General features: G+C 42.2%; 1 protein-coding gene across 3 annotated transcripts in view; it reads right to left on the bottom strand.

Moving 5' to 3' along the window:
* Positions 1 to 18,274, bottom strand: part of METTL9 (methyltransferase 9, His-X-His N1(pi)-histidine) — an 80,956-nt gene that overhangs the window by 34,942 nt on the left and 27,740 nt on the right. For all 3 annotated transcript variants that reach the window (XM_085890980.1, XM_085890979.1, XM_085890978.1), the window contains 2 exons: positions 12,127 to 12,336; positions 10,422 to 10,606 (listed from right to left, as the gene is read on the bottom strand). In XM_085890980.1, the coding sequence (XP_085747106.1) occupies positions 10,422 to 10,606; positions 12,127 to 12,336 (395 nt within the window). The remainder of the gene's footprint in view (positions 1 to 10,421; positions 10,607 to 12,126; positions 12,337 to 18,274) is intronic.

Here is an 18,274-nt window from a genome sequence, read left to right as displayed (position 1 = left end):
AGGAGTTTTTTTGAAAGGTACACTTTTTATGTGTTAAAAAATTCTCACAATACCATCGTAGTCTTTTTCTATCAGCCATAATTCATTAGCCTGGTCCTTTGAGAACAAAACGTAAGGTTGGAGCTTTATTAAAATGTTAAATATCAAGATGAAACAGGGAAGATTTAGAAGCCACAAACAAACAAACAAATAAGCCAATGTCACCCGCAGGGTGACCCGTATCTTGCCAAAAGGTGACCACGTGTGACTTCTTTAAGGTCACACTGAGGTGAACAGAGCTGCTATCCACCAGGAGCGACTCCTTGAGGAATATCTGCCTACGAGAGATTCCGATGAGAATCGTTCTACAGAGTAACCATGAAAAATATGCTTTTGCCTCATAATGTCACCAAATGACGTCATAATGTCTCAAGCTTGACATATCTCGAAAGCACTCATCGAGGTGTTCAATTTGAGGTACTACACGGTATGGTTCCTAAAACTTGAAAATTTGACCTTGGGGTCAAATATGTTTGACGTGAGGCGCTAACCATGAAGATCAAGGCCAATCGCCACCAAAAATTAATCAGCTGAGCGCCAGACCATGAACTATATTCCCATGAAGTTTGAAGACGATCCGATCAAAATTACTCAAAAAATAAGGGTTTCGTCGACTCCCCTGATTTGCGACAAAGTGACCTTGACCTTTGACCTTCAAAATTTTGTGCACTGAAAGGGACCTCTATAGGCCTCTGATATGCGAAGTTACAAAAATTTCCAATGATAACTGTGCTCTGCAGAATTTTTTATACGTGATTACAGACAAACAAACAAACAAACAAACAAACAAAAAAAACCATACAAGCTGACTAACATATCTTGCAAAAACTTCGTTTTGGCAAGATAACAAACAATGCTACAATAAATGTGTCCCGAAGGACAGAAGCGTTGAAGGCATAATGGTACTCATGTTGCCAATGCGTTCATTTTCTTGATCACTTAGGTTTTGGAGGAAAGCCGATGCTTTATTGCTTTTCAAAGTTATTTGTGACCAAAGCTCATTGTGACCTCTTGCATCACCAGCATATCAAATGCCTTGATACTCTCATTTTAAATTCTCTTCCGTGAGGTTCTTTGTACAAAGTATTTTTCATGCAATTGTCAAGAGACCCAATAAATGAGATATGTCGGTCATGTTTTCGAATTGAAAGCCAAATGCACATTTCCTTGTGATGCCAATTTACAGACTCAGACCTGCCCAGCCCTCGGAGCAGACAATATGACATCGAAGAGAAACGTCACGTTTACAATTATGAGTGACATCCACCGATTACGCAGTGGAACGTCATTCATTGATAGAATGAATGTTATCTAAAATACAACTTGGATTTTACTGCTTTATTACTGGACTTGATATTTACCATGGCTCTATGACTCGTCAACGTGGAAGGAATAAAAAGTAAAAATTGCATCCCTGTGAACTGTCAGATCCCTGTGAAGAGTAGGTCAACACCAGCAAGTTACTTTGAGGTTAGTTAAAAAGGGCAGCTAGATCATACTTTTTAAGAGATTGAGGCTCAGGGAAGACATTAGTTATTTTTTTAAAAATGGAAAAACTGAATTAAAAAAAGACAGGTGGTAAAACAACAGTATCCATGCTTCGTATGCATTTCGTAAAGTTCACTATACAGTACAGTATTTAGCCTCGCTGCTGTCCCCTGGTGGATTACTACATCATTAAAACTTCTAGTAACTAAAGTGTGTGCACATGCGTGTGTGCGAGTGTGACTGGCAGGATGGCCGAGCGGTGTGCACACTCACATCAAAGTTTTGAATCCCAACCCAGCTATAAACTGTCACCCTGGTGTTTCATCAACATGCATGTCGTCCCACGGATGGACACTAAACGGGAATCCTGTCTGCCAGCATTCGTTGGTGGACGTTAAAGACCCCAGACAAATTATTACAAATTCTGGCAGGAGTATGTAAAAATAAAAATAAATTACAACTTCCTGCCATAACTCCTGCTGGGAAGGCAATGGCAAACCAACAACCCTTGCTCAGGAAGCTGCTTCAGTAGCACAGACACTATGTGAAGAGTATGGTACGACAGAGAGAGAGAGAGAGAGAGAGAGAGAGAGAGAGAGAGAGAGAGAGAGAGAGAGAGAGAGAGAGAGAGAGAGAGAGAGAGAGAGAGAGAGAGAGAGAGAGAGAGAGAGAGAGAGAGAGAGAGAGAGAGAGAGAGAGAGACACAGAGACACAGAGACACAGAGAGAGAGAGAGAGAGAGAGAGAGAGAGAGAGAGAGAGAGAGAGAGAGAGAGAGAGAGAGAGAGAGAGAGAGGTGTGGTGTGTATAGAGTGTCCTCCACAAATATTGCAACAATGAAATCAAATTTGTTATTATTGTTCTGCAATTTAAAAAATTGGATTTGAGATCGAAAGATGAATATGAGGCAAGAGTACGGAAGATCAGCTTTTATTTCTTGGTGTTTCTATGCATATCTTCAGGTAGTGGGGGGAAAAAATAAAAAATAAAATAATTTAAAAATAGGACCGTCTGCCCTGAATCTCACATGCATCAGGAGCAACAGTCACTCATAATCCCCCACAGACCCAGAACTTTTTAATGCCGTGAACAAACTTTGGTACATCAAGGGTGATGAAGATTGTGGTTACGTTTCATTGAAATTCTGTGTGTAGTTCGAAGAGAGCAAATACCTATATGGGGGGGGGGTCACCCCTCACCCCCCCCCCCCGTAGAATCCATTAATGAGCACAGATTTTGATGCAGTCATTACACTTTGGTAAATGACTGGTGAGGAATGTTGTGGTCAAGTTTCATTAAAAATATGCGTGTAGATTTGGAGAAGAGAACAAGTACCTATTTTGGTGGGTCAGAACCCCCCCCCCTCCGTTTACCCCTTTAATGAGCACAGATTTTGTTATGGTCGATACAATTTGGTCCATCATGAGTGATTAATGTTGTGGTCAAGTTTCATCGAAATCGTGTGTTGTTTCGGAGGAGACAGCAAATACCTGTTTTTTTTGGAGGGGGGGTCAAAAAAAACCTTTAATGAGTGCAGTTTTTGATGCGGTCAATACACCTTTGTTAAGCATCAGATATGAAGCTTGTGGCAAAGTTTCACCAAAATTACGTGTTTGGTTCAAGTGATAATGACAAGCGTTTACGGACTGACCGACTCATTCACATTGCTCGATCGCATAAGCTCACCAGACTAAAGTCCACGTGAGCTAAAAATGGAAACACCAATGTAAATTCACTTAATCACGTGCGGCCTGTATGCGCTGTGTCATAGAGTCCACCAGCGTCTGGAGTTCTGCAGGAGGGATGCGGCACCATTCTTCCACGAGAAAGTCAATCAACTTATACCTGTTTGATGGAGGTGGAAAATAGTGTCTCAGGAGTCATTCAATAATATCCCATAAATACTCGATTGGGTTCAGATCTGGTGACTGAGGCCATGAAATATGGATAACATCAGTGTCATGCTCTTCAAACCATTGGGCGACCACACATGCTCTGTGGATGAGGGCATGGTCATCCTGGAAGACAACCCTCTTGGTACGATAGAAACCTTGCCTTCAAAGGGAATGACTGCACCCAAACCCTTCCAGGAAAATGCACCCCACAACATTACAGAACCATGAGAAACCTTCACTGTTGGAACCAAGCACTCAGGGTTGTAGAGTTCTTTAGGTTGGCACCACACGTGCACTCATCTGTTCATCGAGAAGATGGTGAAGGACGATTCATCTGACCGTATCACATTTCTCCACTGCTTGGTTGTCAATTGCCTGTGCTCTTTGCACCACTGGACTCACAAATGTGCATCGCCAGGTGTGATGAGCAGTTTGTGCACTGCAACCCGACTATGGTATCCCAACTCTGTGGAATTCTCAGCAGACCATTTTTGATGAAACTGGTTGCTTGTGCCCCATGTTGAAATTCCTAGTCAATTAATCTGCAGGTACTCACTCACCTGCTTTGCTTTACACTTCAAATTAATGCACGGACATCACGATCCTGGAGTACGTGCTTCTGCCCACTGTTGCCCTTTGCTGATGTCTTTCCCTCGGAGTTCTATGCCAACATCACCTTAGACACCGTTGCTCATGAAACATCAGCAAGATGAGCTGTCTTTGTCACTGAAACTCGTGCCAAATGCACCCCAAAAATCACCCCTCTTTCAAAGTCACTGAGGTTTCCTCTTGCAGTCATGCTCACCATAATTATAGGCAACTAGGCCTGTGCAGCATTTTTATACATAACTCGAAGCATGCTAGGATGTTACGTACTTAATTAATACTGCCTAAAGAAAGCTGCATCAAACAACCATGAAAGGCTACCCAAGGTAAGCCCTTTGCCATTTCAAACCCTTCCCAGAGTTCCCCCACAACTGTAAAGACATTCACACATAGTACATACATGAGAATCCCAAAGCTACACACCCCTTCAGCTGCCGGATCAGTTTCATCGCTTGTTGTCGAATAATCAGCGACAGCGCAGACAGAAACATGCACAACTGAGGCTCCCAAACATGTACCACATGTAAACATCAAAATGAAAAACACACATCTCTCACCTGTGAATGGAGGGAATAATCAATGAGTTCAGACATAATCAACTAGAGGGGGAGCACTCTGTAGAGTACAAAACCTCCGCCGCCAATACTGCTGGGTCACTTAAGTGAACCTGATATCCCATTAATTGTAGGTCAAAACGGATCAGACTCTAATGAACCACGATTGAATAAACTAAACTAGATCATGTAGAAATGCCAAAAAAATAAAATCGAATTTTTTTTGAAAAAAAAAGGTGCAAAATTTCTGGGGTTTTTTCTCTAACAAATTTTTTTGGGGGGGGTTGGAAATCACTTAAAACATGTAGAAATGCAAAAATAAATTCAAATATTTTTCAAATCGAAATGTTTTTGAAAAAAAAAGTTGCAAAATTGTTTTTTTTTTTTTCTCCAACAAATTTTTTTTTTTTGGTTGGAAATCACTTAAAACAGGTAGAAATGCAAAAACAAAAATTCAAATATTTTTTCAAAATGCCCGCCATAGTGGCCATATTGGACTCTGGACCAAGTCCAAAATCTAATGGCATGATCCTTGGACCATACCTAATCCCCCCACCAAGTTTCGTCGAAATCCGTCCAGGAGTTTTTCCGTAATACTGTTCACAAACAAACAAACAGACAGGGGTGAAAACAGTAACCTCCGTCCATCTTCGATGGCGGAGGTTAATTAAACCCTAATCAAATAAAATTACCTCCGTGCGGGAGTGACGGTCATCTCTGCGAGAAATAATACCACAAGTTCTCAATGTTCAGTTATGACCGAAGACTACTGCGCAGTCCTACTGCGCAGCTCCACTGCACAGCTCGAACTGCGCAGCTTGGTTTAAGATGACTCGGCATTTTGGCGCGCGTGCACGAAATTATATTTTGAAAATAAATGCCGACGTTTACATTTCAGGTTTTGAAACTTTTGCACTTTCGGCGGAAAATGTATAAATATAATATACAAGGTCAGCTGCTATGCAATGACACCATTCACCAACTTTTACCATGCCCAGTAGAGAATATATAGCCTCCTGAAGGTAGAGCAGTTTTTGCCAACTTTGAAGTCACGTGACATGAAAACGAAAGTGAATATCGAAAATCCGGCCTGATCAAAATGTAGATATTGTCCCATAGATTCATTTGCTACAATCAAATTCAAGATCGCTTGAGAAATGGCGGAGTAGATAGAATTTGAAAATCGTCATTTTCGCAACTTCAAAGGCCTCGTGACCTTGACCTTCGGTGACCTTGAAAGTCATACCATCGTGTACGTCTCCTCGACCTCTATCAGGATCACTAATGACCAGATCTCCCGACGGATCGAAGGACATCGACATCCATATTATTAGGTCATGCTCGAAGAGATGACCTAAAAAGGACTTACCTTGCATAGCCTTTGATGGCTGCTTTTTGGAACTTTCTTCGACTAGAAGAGCATGGGAGGAATTGATTTATTCATATAATCCTAGCCACCTGGGTTTAATTATTGAACTGCTCCAAACTTAGACAAACGCCGTGATGATATAATGACATCATGACTGCAAACCCAGAAGTACCTCTCGCAGTTCAAGAATGCAAAGTCAAAAGCCGTCCCTAAGCAGATGAAGAGCAAAGCTACAGACTTCATGTATGTATTTTTAGGTCATTCCTTGAATGTCTATTTTATAAATATTGGTCTAAGGAACCTTCTCTTTGGAGAACAGATGCTACAGTGTGCATCCCGGACATTGAGAGACGCAGATAAAATGTGAATAAGTTTGATTAACAGAGAAAATCAGACAATTCTCAGTTGGATAAGTATTCAAACCCTTTGCACAATTAACCCTAAAGCACTTCAGGAGCAAGTTATTTGTTTGAGAGGTTATAAAATAAGTGTAATAGGTTTCACCTGTATGTAATCAGAGGTTTAACTTAAAAATTAAGCTCCCCCACTTATCTAAGGAGTTTTAAGGTGCAACTCATTTGGTCAACTAACAAGGCAAACATGAAGACTAAGGAGCATTCCAAAGAAGTCAGACAAAGTGGTGGTGAAGTACCATTCAGGAGAGGGTTATAAGAAGATTTCAAAGTCACTCATTATCCCTTTGTGTACAGTGAACTCCATCATAAAGAAATGAAAGACGTATCATTCCACCCAGATCAGGTCGTCCAACCAAACTTAGACAGGGCAAGCAGGAAACTGGTTCGGGATGTCACTGTAAATCCAACAATGACTTTGAAATATCTATAAGGTTCGATTTTTGAGATGTAATGGGGGTCAGTGTTCATCAAGCAACAATATCCTGTTCCCTTCACAAAGATAGCCTCTTTGAACAGGTGGCAAGAAGGAAGCAATGGCTGAAAAAGACTCGTCTAAAAGCTCACATGGAGTTTGCGAAAAAGCACTTTAATGATACTGCAGGCATGTGGAGAAACGTTTTGAGGTCAGACAAGACAAAAATTGAACTTTTTAGTGTAAATTCAGTGTTACGTCTGACACAAACCTAACACTGCACATCACCTCGTCAACACCATCCCTACCGTCAAACATGGTGGTGTCAGCATCATGTTATGGGGCTGCTTTTCATCAGCAGGGACTGGTAAGCTTGTTGGGATAGAAGGGACAATGGACGGTGCAAAGTACAAGGGGAATCCTTGATGAAAACCTGCTTGAGTCGGCCATGAATCTGAAACTGGGTAGGAGATTCACATTTCAGCAGGACAATGATCCGAAACACAAAGCTAAAGCCACACTGGAGAGGCTGAACAAGAAGAAAATAAATGTTCTTGAGTGGCCCAGTCAAAGTCCTGACTTGAACCCAATTTAACATTTATGGCGAGACGTGAAGATTGCAGTGCATCGCCGATCCCCATCAAACTTGGCAGAACTAAAGCAATTTTCACAAGAGGAATGGGCGAAGATTTCACCATCTCACTGCACAAAGCTGGTGGAGATATACCCCAAAAAGATTCGTATCAGTCATTGCTGTAAAAGGTGCTTCCACCACCTTCTGACCTCAGGGGCTGAATACTTTTACAACCAGTGAATTTTGATTGGTACATTTTTTTTTTGCAGGTATTCCTGATACCTGACCTCCTTAAACTGTAACAGTGTTTAGCTTGATCTCTTCGGTTATAATTTTTTTTTTAAGTTCATTTGGAAAAATTGTTTCTCCATAATTTTTATTAATTCATCTAAATGTGCCATTATTGGTGGAGGGGTGAATACTTTTGCAGGTCACTGTATATATGCACATAGGCAGTGAACATGTTTTTACTTCAAACGTGGGTTATTTTGTATTTTTTGGAGTGATAGAGGCCGCAATCTGTTCTGACTATCCTTCCTTTAAAAACTCCACAAGGGACCACACCAGAAAAACCATGTCATCGATTATAAGGGTCTTTGGCCGAGTAATTTGGGGAATCTTGCGACATTGTAAAACAAAACCTATGATTTTGTACATTTAATGATGTGTAGAAAGCAAGTCACCGAGGCAGGTGCCACCGTGCTTCGGTGGAACTTCTGAAACAGCTATGGCTCGATGTGCTGGTACCCCCTCACGCCCGATCCGTAAATGGCGGTTCGAGCCTGAACGATCACTAATCATCCCGAACCCACTCCGGTGAGGACTATGCGGTCGGATGGAAAGGATCCGCAGTGCAGGGAAGTGAAGCGATGGAAGTTGAGGGTGGGGAGGGGGGGGGAAGGGATCTTGGATCAGGGTGACTATCTGGGAGGGGGGGGTGTAGGGAAATTTTGAATCCAATTTGAACTGAGAATCGGTACTTTCATTGTGCAATATGAATTAAGATATTGTTACTGTTAAGAAATATGATTTTAATAGTATAAAAACCCATCAAAAACTGGCGAGTTGGAATTATTATATTCAAAATATTCAAGGAGACTGGAAGATATGACGTTTCATCGCAAGAAAAAGTGTTATTTTTAAAACACGACACGTATAAATGTTACCCAATTTTCTTTTTCTTCTTGGACGTTTCATTTCAATGGTTCGGCCTCGTGAGCATGCCAATGTCCGAAGCCTCGGCCTAGCTGAGGTGTGCTTACATGTTCTTTAGTTATTAGACATCCTACGGAGGTAAATGAACACTCCTTTTACTCTGCACACGTTGCACATCATGTGCAGTGAATTTCACCTCCCTACACCTTGTATTTATTTATTTATTTTAAAAAACGTTTCTGTACACCATCGCTGAGGCTCGGTTTGCAAGTCACCATCTACAATTCCAACAGTAGACATATAATTACTCTTTTATGAAAAATGTTTTTCGAGTTTGTTTTTTATCCTGAAAAATAGACCGTAATGAACGCGCAGTTGTGTTAAAAGATTAGCCTTTAAAACCCGACTCAAATGGTCATAATGAAGGGGGACGGACAAATAAACAAATACACACCGTTTGATGTGGGTAGATTATTTTTGAACTCTTTCAACCAGCGTAAGAAGAAAAGGCTTACTTTTTCTATTGTGGTATTTTACCATGGGCTTCCAGCTAGTTTGATTAGAAGGCAGTGAAATTATTGTCATAGACACCGTACTTTTCATTGCACATCTGGTTTTCCCTTTGCCACGTGGGACTTTTCCCTATGCCAACAACCAAAATGAGCAGAACCTGAAAAAAGAACAAGAAAAAACAAAATATATTGAATTGAATTAATTATATTTTGCACCCTCTTACCTTGGTACTGTGGTGGTTTACCAATGGGGGGTGGCTTCTGATTATGACTGGTGAACCTCAAGTGTTATTGAAGAAGGCCCTCAGACAGAGGGTCCAATGGGGTCTAGAAGGTCTTTCAAGACCAGGTGTATAAAAGGGGGTCTATAAGGTCTTAAAAAGGTCTAAAAGGTGTAAAGGCTCTAAAGGTCCACATATCTAAAATGTATGTTCCAATAGTTCATACATAATAGACGGTCCAAAAATAAGTAATTGACATACTCACGGTTGAACTCACGTTCAAGCAGTACATAATTAATAGACATACAAGTACTCACAGGGGTTTCCCAAGACTTCAACTCGACGAGGATTCATCGACCCGAGTTTTTCCGTTTTACATGTAGGAAACTGTACACATAGATATCAAGTGAAATAGTTGAAAATTGGACATTTTGTAACCTTGACACTAAACCTATTGACCTCAAAAACAATAGGCTTCCAGCTTGTCACTACCTCTACCAGGTAATGAAGTTTCCTGAAGATCGGAGTACAAAATGTGACCTGTAGGTGATTAAGACAGACAAAGACAAAATAACACACGAGACCAACCATTATACTTGCGAATCTTCCATTTCGCAAGTAACAAATACACATTTCACTTAAAGATAAATAGATTGCAAGTGCCTATTTGAGCACAGCTTCCTTCACTTATATTATTGATGCAAGGCTTCTCCATCAGCTGAAGTTATCAAAAAAATAGAAAGTAAATTATTGAAATGGTACCCAGTACTTCTACGATTTATTTAACAGCCCCAATTAATCCCACTTTGTCTGGTCAGCCATGGAGGAAGTTTAGCCTGTGTCCTTCATGAACTGGCTGGTCAGAACTACGTTTGACTGGAGAAAACTCGGGCAACAATTTATAATATGACCAGAACGCTGGTGAGGACTCAGCTATCTTTGCAAAAGATACCACGTGATCTCTAACGTCCAATAATTAATGCAAACAGATAGAACACCCAGGTTAATGTCCATCTAGGAGATGGTATACTGTGATGCAACGCCCAACCTGGGAAGCTCAAATCCGGTGGAGGTCAGGCCGAGAAGAAAACCTGGACTAGACAGCTCAAAAGGTAAGTGTGTTACCTCTGCACCATCCTTTCAGACAATTTATGGTACAAGTTTGACAGCAGTTTTCTCACCTTTTTCAATGTAGGGATCAAATGGCAATACGACTGCCAATAGGAGACGCCCTTTGTCGGGCTCAAGTGCCGACCGTGCTTGTGCTAGGAGATCCCATGGTCTATCACAACGATCAAGCAGATTTAGGCAGCTAACAACGTCATAAAAACATCCGTGTGCTGCCCATTCTTCCAGCCCCAACATCCTGTGAAAGGGAAGGATGGTAACAATGGTGAGATTACTTCCTACCGAGACAGATTCCCCATAATGCCCATGTGATGCTACTTTCTGCCCATCTTCAAATTTGTGCATCTATACCCTTTCATAGAGACCAGGGACAAATCACTGCAGTACAAATGGGATCTGGCCATTTCAAATGCAAACCAAATCAAACCGATAAATATGAATACGGGATTATGCAGGCCATTCTACGAGAGCGCGTTGAAAGGTAATGCCTCCTATTCTTTTTCTCCAAAACAGGTAAAGATATTCGAATGAAACATTCGAAACGTGCCGTCCACACATCAGTTCTTCCTGCCACTGGGTGTGAAGTTTCGTGATTCTGACATGGTCTCATTGCTACGTTATTCAAGATGGCAGAGTGCAGCACATTAGTGCTGTGAAGCATGAAGCGCTGTGGAAGAGACTTGGGTGCACCATTACGATCCTGAGAGTAAGAGACAGTGAATGGAGGCGATTATGTCGAGCAATAAATATGCACCATGGTAGAATAAAGATTGATGTTAGGATCTGTCTGTTTCATTTGAGTATCTTAACCTGTTTTGGAGAAAGAATAGGAGCCATTAATTTTCAACACACCACCAATTGGAACAAACCTGGTTGTTGTTGTTTTTTTTTTTAACTTTGAAGTTTGAGCCAGCACTTCCACTACATAAGCATATTGCAATTAATACCAGTGGTTCACTTATGCAAATTTAGTGCACATTCCGATTGGCTGGAGTTGACTGGTAACTTCCAAAAATTCGTAATGACAACAAACAAACAAAAATGTAACAAAATTTTGGCCGAGGCTCGGCGAAGCGAAGCGAGGTCATTTATTCATGATACGTAAAACACCCTGCAACCCACGCCTACAGAAAACAGACATTTTGGAACGCCGGACACATTTTCCATCCAATAATCATGTAACTTTGATAAAAATTCTCCATGGCTCCGATGTGGAAAGTTTTGGGTCAATCGCTCCAGCGGTTGTGGAGAAAATGAATAAAAGGTGAAGAAAAGTGAGGGTAGAAGAAAAAAAAAATACTCAAGAATGATTGTGGATGCCTATTATGAGTAAAAATTAAATAAATAACAAACACCTGACAAACTGGTTTCTGGTTCTGACAAAACACATTTCTGGTTCTCCCTCCTCCCTAAAAATGAATCAATCTCATACTAGATATTATTCCCATTCACTCCAGTGAGAAAATAAAAAGCGACATGACGAATATGTGTGATGTGCTATCCAATCTACATCATACATTCCAGTTTGGTCCAAAAATCCCAAGCCATTAACAGCCTCCTCACAGCATAATCACCATTTTCTACATATAAATAAACAATAATGGCAAAAAAAAAACATTTCTTTTTTTTTGGGAAGGCTGACCACCACACCAAATCATTCAATCAAAGTAGCTATCCAACTCTAACAAGTTCAGTGGAGTACTCAGAAAGTGCAAATCTGAAACGCCTTGCACTTCCCCAATTAGGATGCTCACTTGCCTGAAACCTCGTTGTTGGAGACGCCAATGCATCGACGCAGACACCTCGGTTGCAAACACCTCTCGAAAGGCGGGCGCCAGAACTGCCGTCACACTGCCATCACCGGCACCCAAATCAATGAGGGTGTTCGCTCGCCAGGATGGGCCGACGTTAAACAGCTTTCCTATCTGCTCTCGTGACAGTACGAACGTGGCACCACGCCCCAGCAGTCTGCATGATAAACACGCATGCAATCATTAAGCACGACCAATTTATCCGACAAAGGCTCCCACTATACTGTGTTCAATTAACGATTTACATCAACGCAAGCCTCCGAATGCAGCTTGGAACTGCACCAACACGGGACTTGGTTCAGCAGATATGTGAAATATTTGGAGGACTTGTGACTGATGATAAAAACATGAAATATGGCACACAGTCAGGGCATGTCCCAAGAAAACTTTTTGGCTATAGAGCCATCCCAGATTTGTTCCCTGATAACAATGGTGGCCTTTTTGAAAAATGGCCAGCATCACTTACTATTTAACCTGTATTTGGTACAATGAATGTTTAATAAACTGCGCCTCTGTTTTTCAACAATGATGAGTCTCCTTTTGACATTACGTTGAGTATGTAAAGGTCCACAGAATCAGAAAAATAAAGTTAGTTTAATGAATAGATATGGCTTCCCTTAAAGGCTTAAAACTTTATCATTGTTCTTTTCTTGAATAAATATCTTGAAAGGAAGATTTAAATGCTATTTGGTGCACATTTATGCTTGATTGGCCCGACCCCCAAAAATGCTACATTGGCAAAGAAACCTGTCCCTTCCATGACGTCATCTCGACCTCGGGTTCATAAATATACGGTCTGACAGCACTTTTTTGTATATAATGTCGAGACTCATATAAGAGCTTGCACACAGAATGTATAACAAAGGAAGCAAGAGAAAAGAGGGGTGGGAGAGAGAAACACGAAACTGGGGAACAGAGACATTAGGACATCTGTGGAAGGGAAAGGGATGGGGCGAGGAAACGGGTAAACAAGATGGTACTACAGGGACTTTCAGGAAGGAAAGCAGGGAATTTGAAGGAGGGGGTTTGGGATGGATTAGTGGGGGTAGAAAAGATCATGGTTTTGGATGGGGGAAGACAAGAGATGGTGGTGAATAGCTGTTTTGAAGACTTGGAGGGAAGAATGGGATTGAAGAGAGTGTGGGAGTTTGTTCCAAAGGTGGGAATAAAAAAAGAGGAATAAAAGTGACTGTGAGCAGTGATTCTTGATTTTGGTAGTTTCACCAGAAGGGGGAAGCCTGGTGTTGGCTCAGTGGTTAGGGTGGCGGCTTGGGATCCTAGGGTCCTGAGTTCAAGCCCCGTCGGCCGCTGAATTAATACACCAGGGGTTTGACTCAGCCTGTGATCCTTCAGAGGTCGGTGAAATGAGTACCAGTTCCAGTGTGTGTACTGGTGGAGGGCACTGCATCAGTGACAGTTGCGCTTCAAGAAATGATAGCTACCCCGGCAGCTAAGCTGCCATACGACCACCACCACCAGAAGTGGGTTGCTGGCAGACCTTGAGTGCCCTGCGGAAATATGGAGACCACCAACCTGCCTGCGCGAGACCCAAAGACTCAGCCTCATCGCAGGAGATACCAATGATCCTAAATGCCTTGGCTTACACAGTGTGAAGCTGAGAAAGGTGTGAGACAGGAGCACCAGCCCAGAGGGGAGAGCAGTACTCCATCAGGTTGCGGATAAAAGCTTTGTCTGTGCTCAGGTGTGCCAAGGAAGGACTTTGCATGATGGAGGATGCCCAGTCGGCGACTGGCTTTGGAGGCCAGCCTGGAGATGTGGCTTTCCCAGGAAAGATCATAACAGACAGTGAGACCCAAAATATTGAATGAAAGGATTTCTTCATGAGGATTGTTGAGAAAGTAGAAAGTAGATGTGGTGGGGGGCGGGGGGTGGAGTTCCAGACGGTCCTTTCGGAGAAAAATGGTGAGAGTGAGATTTGTCAGGAGTGAAAGACATGTTCCAAGTGTTTGACTGGCTTGTGATTTTATCCAGATCTGCAGAGAGTGAAGAGGCTGCTGCTTGCTGATCTGAGGGATGACAGATGGTACGGCAGAGGGTGGAGTCATCAGCAAAGAGATAAAAAGGATTTTCCAGAGTCGGAGAGATCATTGATGAAAACCAGAAAAAGAACAGGGCCCAGGGCACTGCTTTGAGGAACTCCGGCCTGGACAAGAAGAGGGGATGAGAGACTTCCATTGAGAGCCACATGTTGGCTGCGAAAGGAGAGGAAGTTTGTGAACCACGAGTGGAGATGGCCTTGGATACCATAGGAAGAGAGTTTGTTGAGCAGGGCAGGGTGCCAGACCGTATCAAAATGATTTTGACTGTCGTCGCAATCTGGGGATTCTTGATCAGAAAATTGTCAAATTCACTTTCTGACGAGTGTGAAATAAAGTTGTGTGGCCACTATCCATTGCGTGCTGACAATCGTTCCCTCAATGACGTCATGGCAGTTAGGGGAGAATTTTTTGGGGCAGTACCTGATGGGTTTGCTTTTTTAACTGCAACACCTCAAAAAAATTAGCAGAATAAAAAAAACATAATCAGTTATTTATTTACCACTTAAAAATCAATATAATCAAATAGAAAAAAAAAAGTATCTATATGAATATAGTTTTCTGATTCTGTGGACCTTTAAATATATTTGGTATACTCAGAGATGGATATATTTGTTTTCATATTCTTCTTTCAGGTGCTATCCAAATCTTGTTGCTGTAGAATTTACCCATTGAGTCACAGTGGACTTAGCTTTCCTGGTGGTGGTAGAACAGTATCATGAGTACACTACCTGAATAATAATGGCAAAAGCATACAAGGTGGTGGACCTTCGACAACCTGGAACATCTGGTACACGATGTCTGACGACAGATGAGAACAAATGTGTTCTGTGTCAGGAAGACACATCAGAGGTTCTTTGCTGTTCAGATAATTAAAAACGCGACTCCGGCGAATAGGTTACAAGACAACGCTTACAATCTCGGAGGTTCCAAGCAGATTACATGCTTGCCGAGAACAATAAACCAGTGACAACTACCGTAGATCAAGGTGAGGGCAGAGGCAACATGAAACAACTCGTGTAGACTGAAGCTCAACAAAACAAATCTTCAGCGAGCAGAGAAGTGCAAAGCACCCGTTGAAGACAATGCTGATGTCCTTAAGAAGTTCGCCCATGAGGGCATGCAACAGGCACCTCCTTCCATCGAAATACTTTTCTTCTGTGAGAAACCTAAATCTGGACAGTCCTTGTACGGTACGAGGTGTCAACCTTTCACCTCAATTTCTGTGTGAGGCAATGTACCCTACAAGACAAACTGAGTGCCAGAGACATGATTGCCCAAGAGGTTAAGTATCATGTCCAGTGCCTGGTCTCTGTGCAACCAAGCACGAGACATGAAAACGCATGAAGAAGCCGACGTACACTGTTTGACCATGGCATTACATTTGCTGCACTCGTGTCCTATATTGAGGAAGCCCGCATGGACAATCTTGTTGCACCAGTTTTCAGACCAAGAGGCCTTGTAGATCTGTACAGCACCAGATTGGAACAACTTGGAACTAAAGTAATGGGGCGTGTCTACTCCACCAAACTGAAGAATAGAATACTGGCCTACTTTCCAGATATGGAAAGCTCACAAGCAAAGCCGTGAAGTGGTCCTCGTTTGCAGTGAACATGTTGGAGCTGCACTGAAAAAAGCATGTGAACATGATGCCGATAACAATGACCTTCATCTTGCCAAGGCCGCCACCATATTTAGGAGAAATTTTCAAAATTAAAAAGGGATTCAATTGTTCATTTTACCCCCCCTCCCCCCCGCCCGACACCAATAGTCGGCTGTGTCACTTTCACTCTTGGTACTAGTTTCTACGGTGTTGTATGGCTCAAACATCAAAGAACAGCCAAGCTCAGAGTCAGTGCCCAAGCCAGCTGTCACGCTCTCACAATTATTAATGTACAACAGTTCAGCACACCGTCAAGAGAATACTACTACAAGTACTACTCGGCACAGCCAATAATGAGAAACATCGGCAAATCTGTCGAGGCGTGATGGTCCCTGCGAAAACTCACAAGCGTGACCTTGTGGACACCGTTTGATCTCAGAGTGTGCATATCGCATGGCAGGGTGCTGGGCATCTCCACAGAGTGAGACAACAATATCTGACATCACCTGAACAACTGATAGGCAGACTCTTCAAAACTGCAGCAGTAGACAATGTTGATCACAACCTCAGGTCTACGAGTGCACAAGACTTTTCAAGGAACTGGAATATCCCTGTTCCGACACCCAGATGAAAAGTTCAGGGCAGTTCGGTGGGCTGTGGCTAGAAATTTAAAAAAGAGGCTAGGCAATCTTCTGAACAACTCTTCCAGAAGCTGCGCAGGTACGTCAGGAACTCATGTGCTGTGGTTGGAAGAAGAAGAAAAAGAAAAAGAAGAAAAAGAAGAATTACAAAGGGCAGTGCAAGTGCATCTCTTCAGTGCACTGCTCCTTGCAAGTGCCGTGGAGTATGCACCGATAACTAAAATACATTGGGACATGCAGCAACATTGAATGGCTATAAATGACAGAGTTTCGGTGAAGTCACCTGATGTCCATAATTTGAAAATAACGTTTAATCTGATTTTGTTAGCTGAAACCTTTCATCATCAAAACCACAAATTGCTATGAACCTCCTTGGCAAGTTAAAAACAGTGCAACATGGCCACATGCCAGCTGTTTAGTCTTTCACAACACTGAGTGTTGTTGGAATGGTTGATCATATCCTACTGCTGCTTACCAAAGCTCAAACTTGTCCCAAGTTTAGCACATTATGGTAGGTCACTAAACCATGGAATGTGACTGACAGGATCAGATCATTATCTCAGCCACTGAAGGTGGGCAAGAGGTTATGTTTTCACCTGCGTCTGTCAGTCTGTGATCCAGATGCAGCCTAACAGGTGGGATACAAAATGTAAACTGTTCAGCCTGGCGGAAGCACGCTCTCTACAAAGTGCTGTTCCAGTTACCTTTGCTACCGAAGCTGCAGTTCAAGGTTGTGTTTTCACCATCTGTGTGTGAGCAGGATATCTCAAAAAAGTTATGGACGGATTTGGACGAAACTTGGACAGGTCGGGTGTATTCCAAGGATAAATCGATTTGATAATTGAGGGATGGAGGACGATATAGAGCATGATATCTCAAGAAGCTATGGATGGATGATTTGGGAAGGTGACAAGAACAAGACGATTAAATTTTGTTTAAAGTCCGGATGCACACCAGCCTATTATTGGGATACAAAAAGTAAACCGTTCAGCCTAGTGGAGGGTATGCGCTCTACCGAGTGCCATTCCAGTTCCCCATTGCTATACACAGGGTTGCTTTCAAACTCGTGGTCAGTTACTTCACAGCATTTTTCGAACTACTTACCTTTTCTGCCATTGGAGAACCCGATGAAGTTTTAGCTCAAGAAATCGCAAAATAGAAGAGATTTTTTTGGTGCTTTGTAACAAAATAATCAGTGTTAGCTTTAATGACCTGCAGTTGGCAATATATATGAACCTTAACCTGAATGAATAAGGTTTGCCACCCGACCTACACATTTAATCCTCCAGATATGTGAAATAGCTACTGATGGTGGCCATTTTTCAAAACGGCCACCACTGTTGTCAGGGGACAAACCTTCGATGGCTCGATAGCCAAAAAGCCTTCTTAAGACATGCCCTGTGCATCAAATTTCATGCTTTTATCATCAAAAAGGCACAATTAATGCACGTATCTGCTGAAGTAAAAGGCATTTATAGAGATCAGTACACCTTCACATTGATTACAAGGACATTTGCAGGCAATGGGATTCAAGCCACGAGTTCAGATGGGAACACCGTCAGGCTAACTAACCTGTTTCCGAATCTCCTCAAAGTCATGTCTATACCTTACAGGTTAAAATGTACAAGCAACTCGTGAACCTTAAACAATGTCAGGTTGATGTGGAACGAGGGGTGTGGGGGAGGAGGGGAGTTCCACTGGAGTATTTAATTCGGAATAAAGCCATGTCTTTAAAAACAGCCTCTTCACAAAGATAAAATATATTCCACAATCCGACTCCAAATGGCTTTTGTG

The sequence above is a fragment of the Eptatretus burgeri genome, chromosome 8 (assembly GCF_056783735.1).
Source record: "Eptatretus burgeri isolate ZD-2024b chromosome 8, Ebu_testis_v1, whole genome shotgun sequence".
Lineage (NCBI taxonomy): Eukaryota > Metazoa > Chordata > Myxini > Myxiniformes > Myxinidae > Eptatretus > Eptatretus burgeri.
This window is presented reverse-complemented; position numbering and strand designations above follow the sequence as displayed.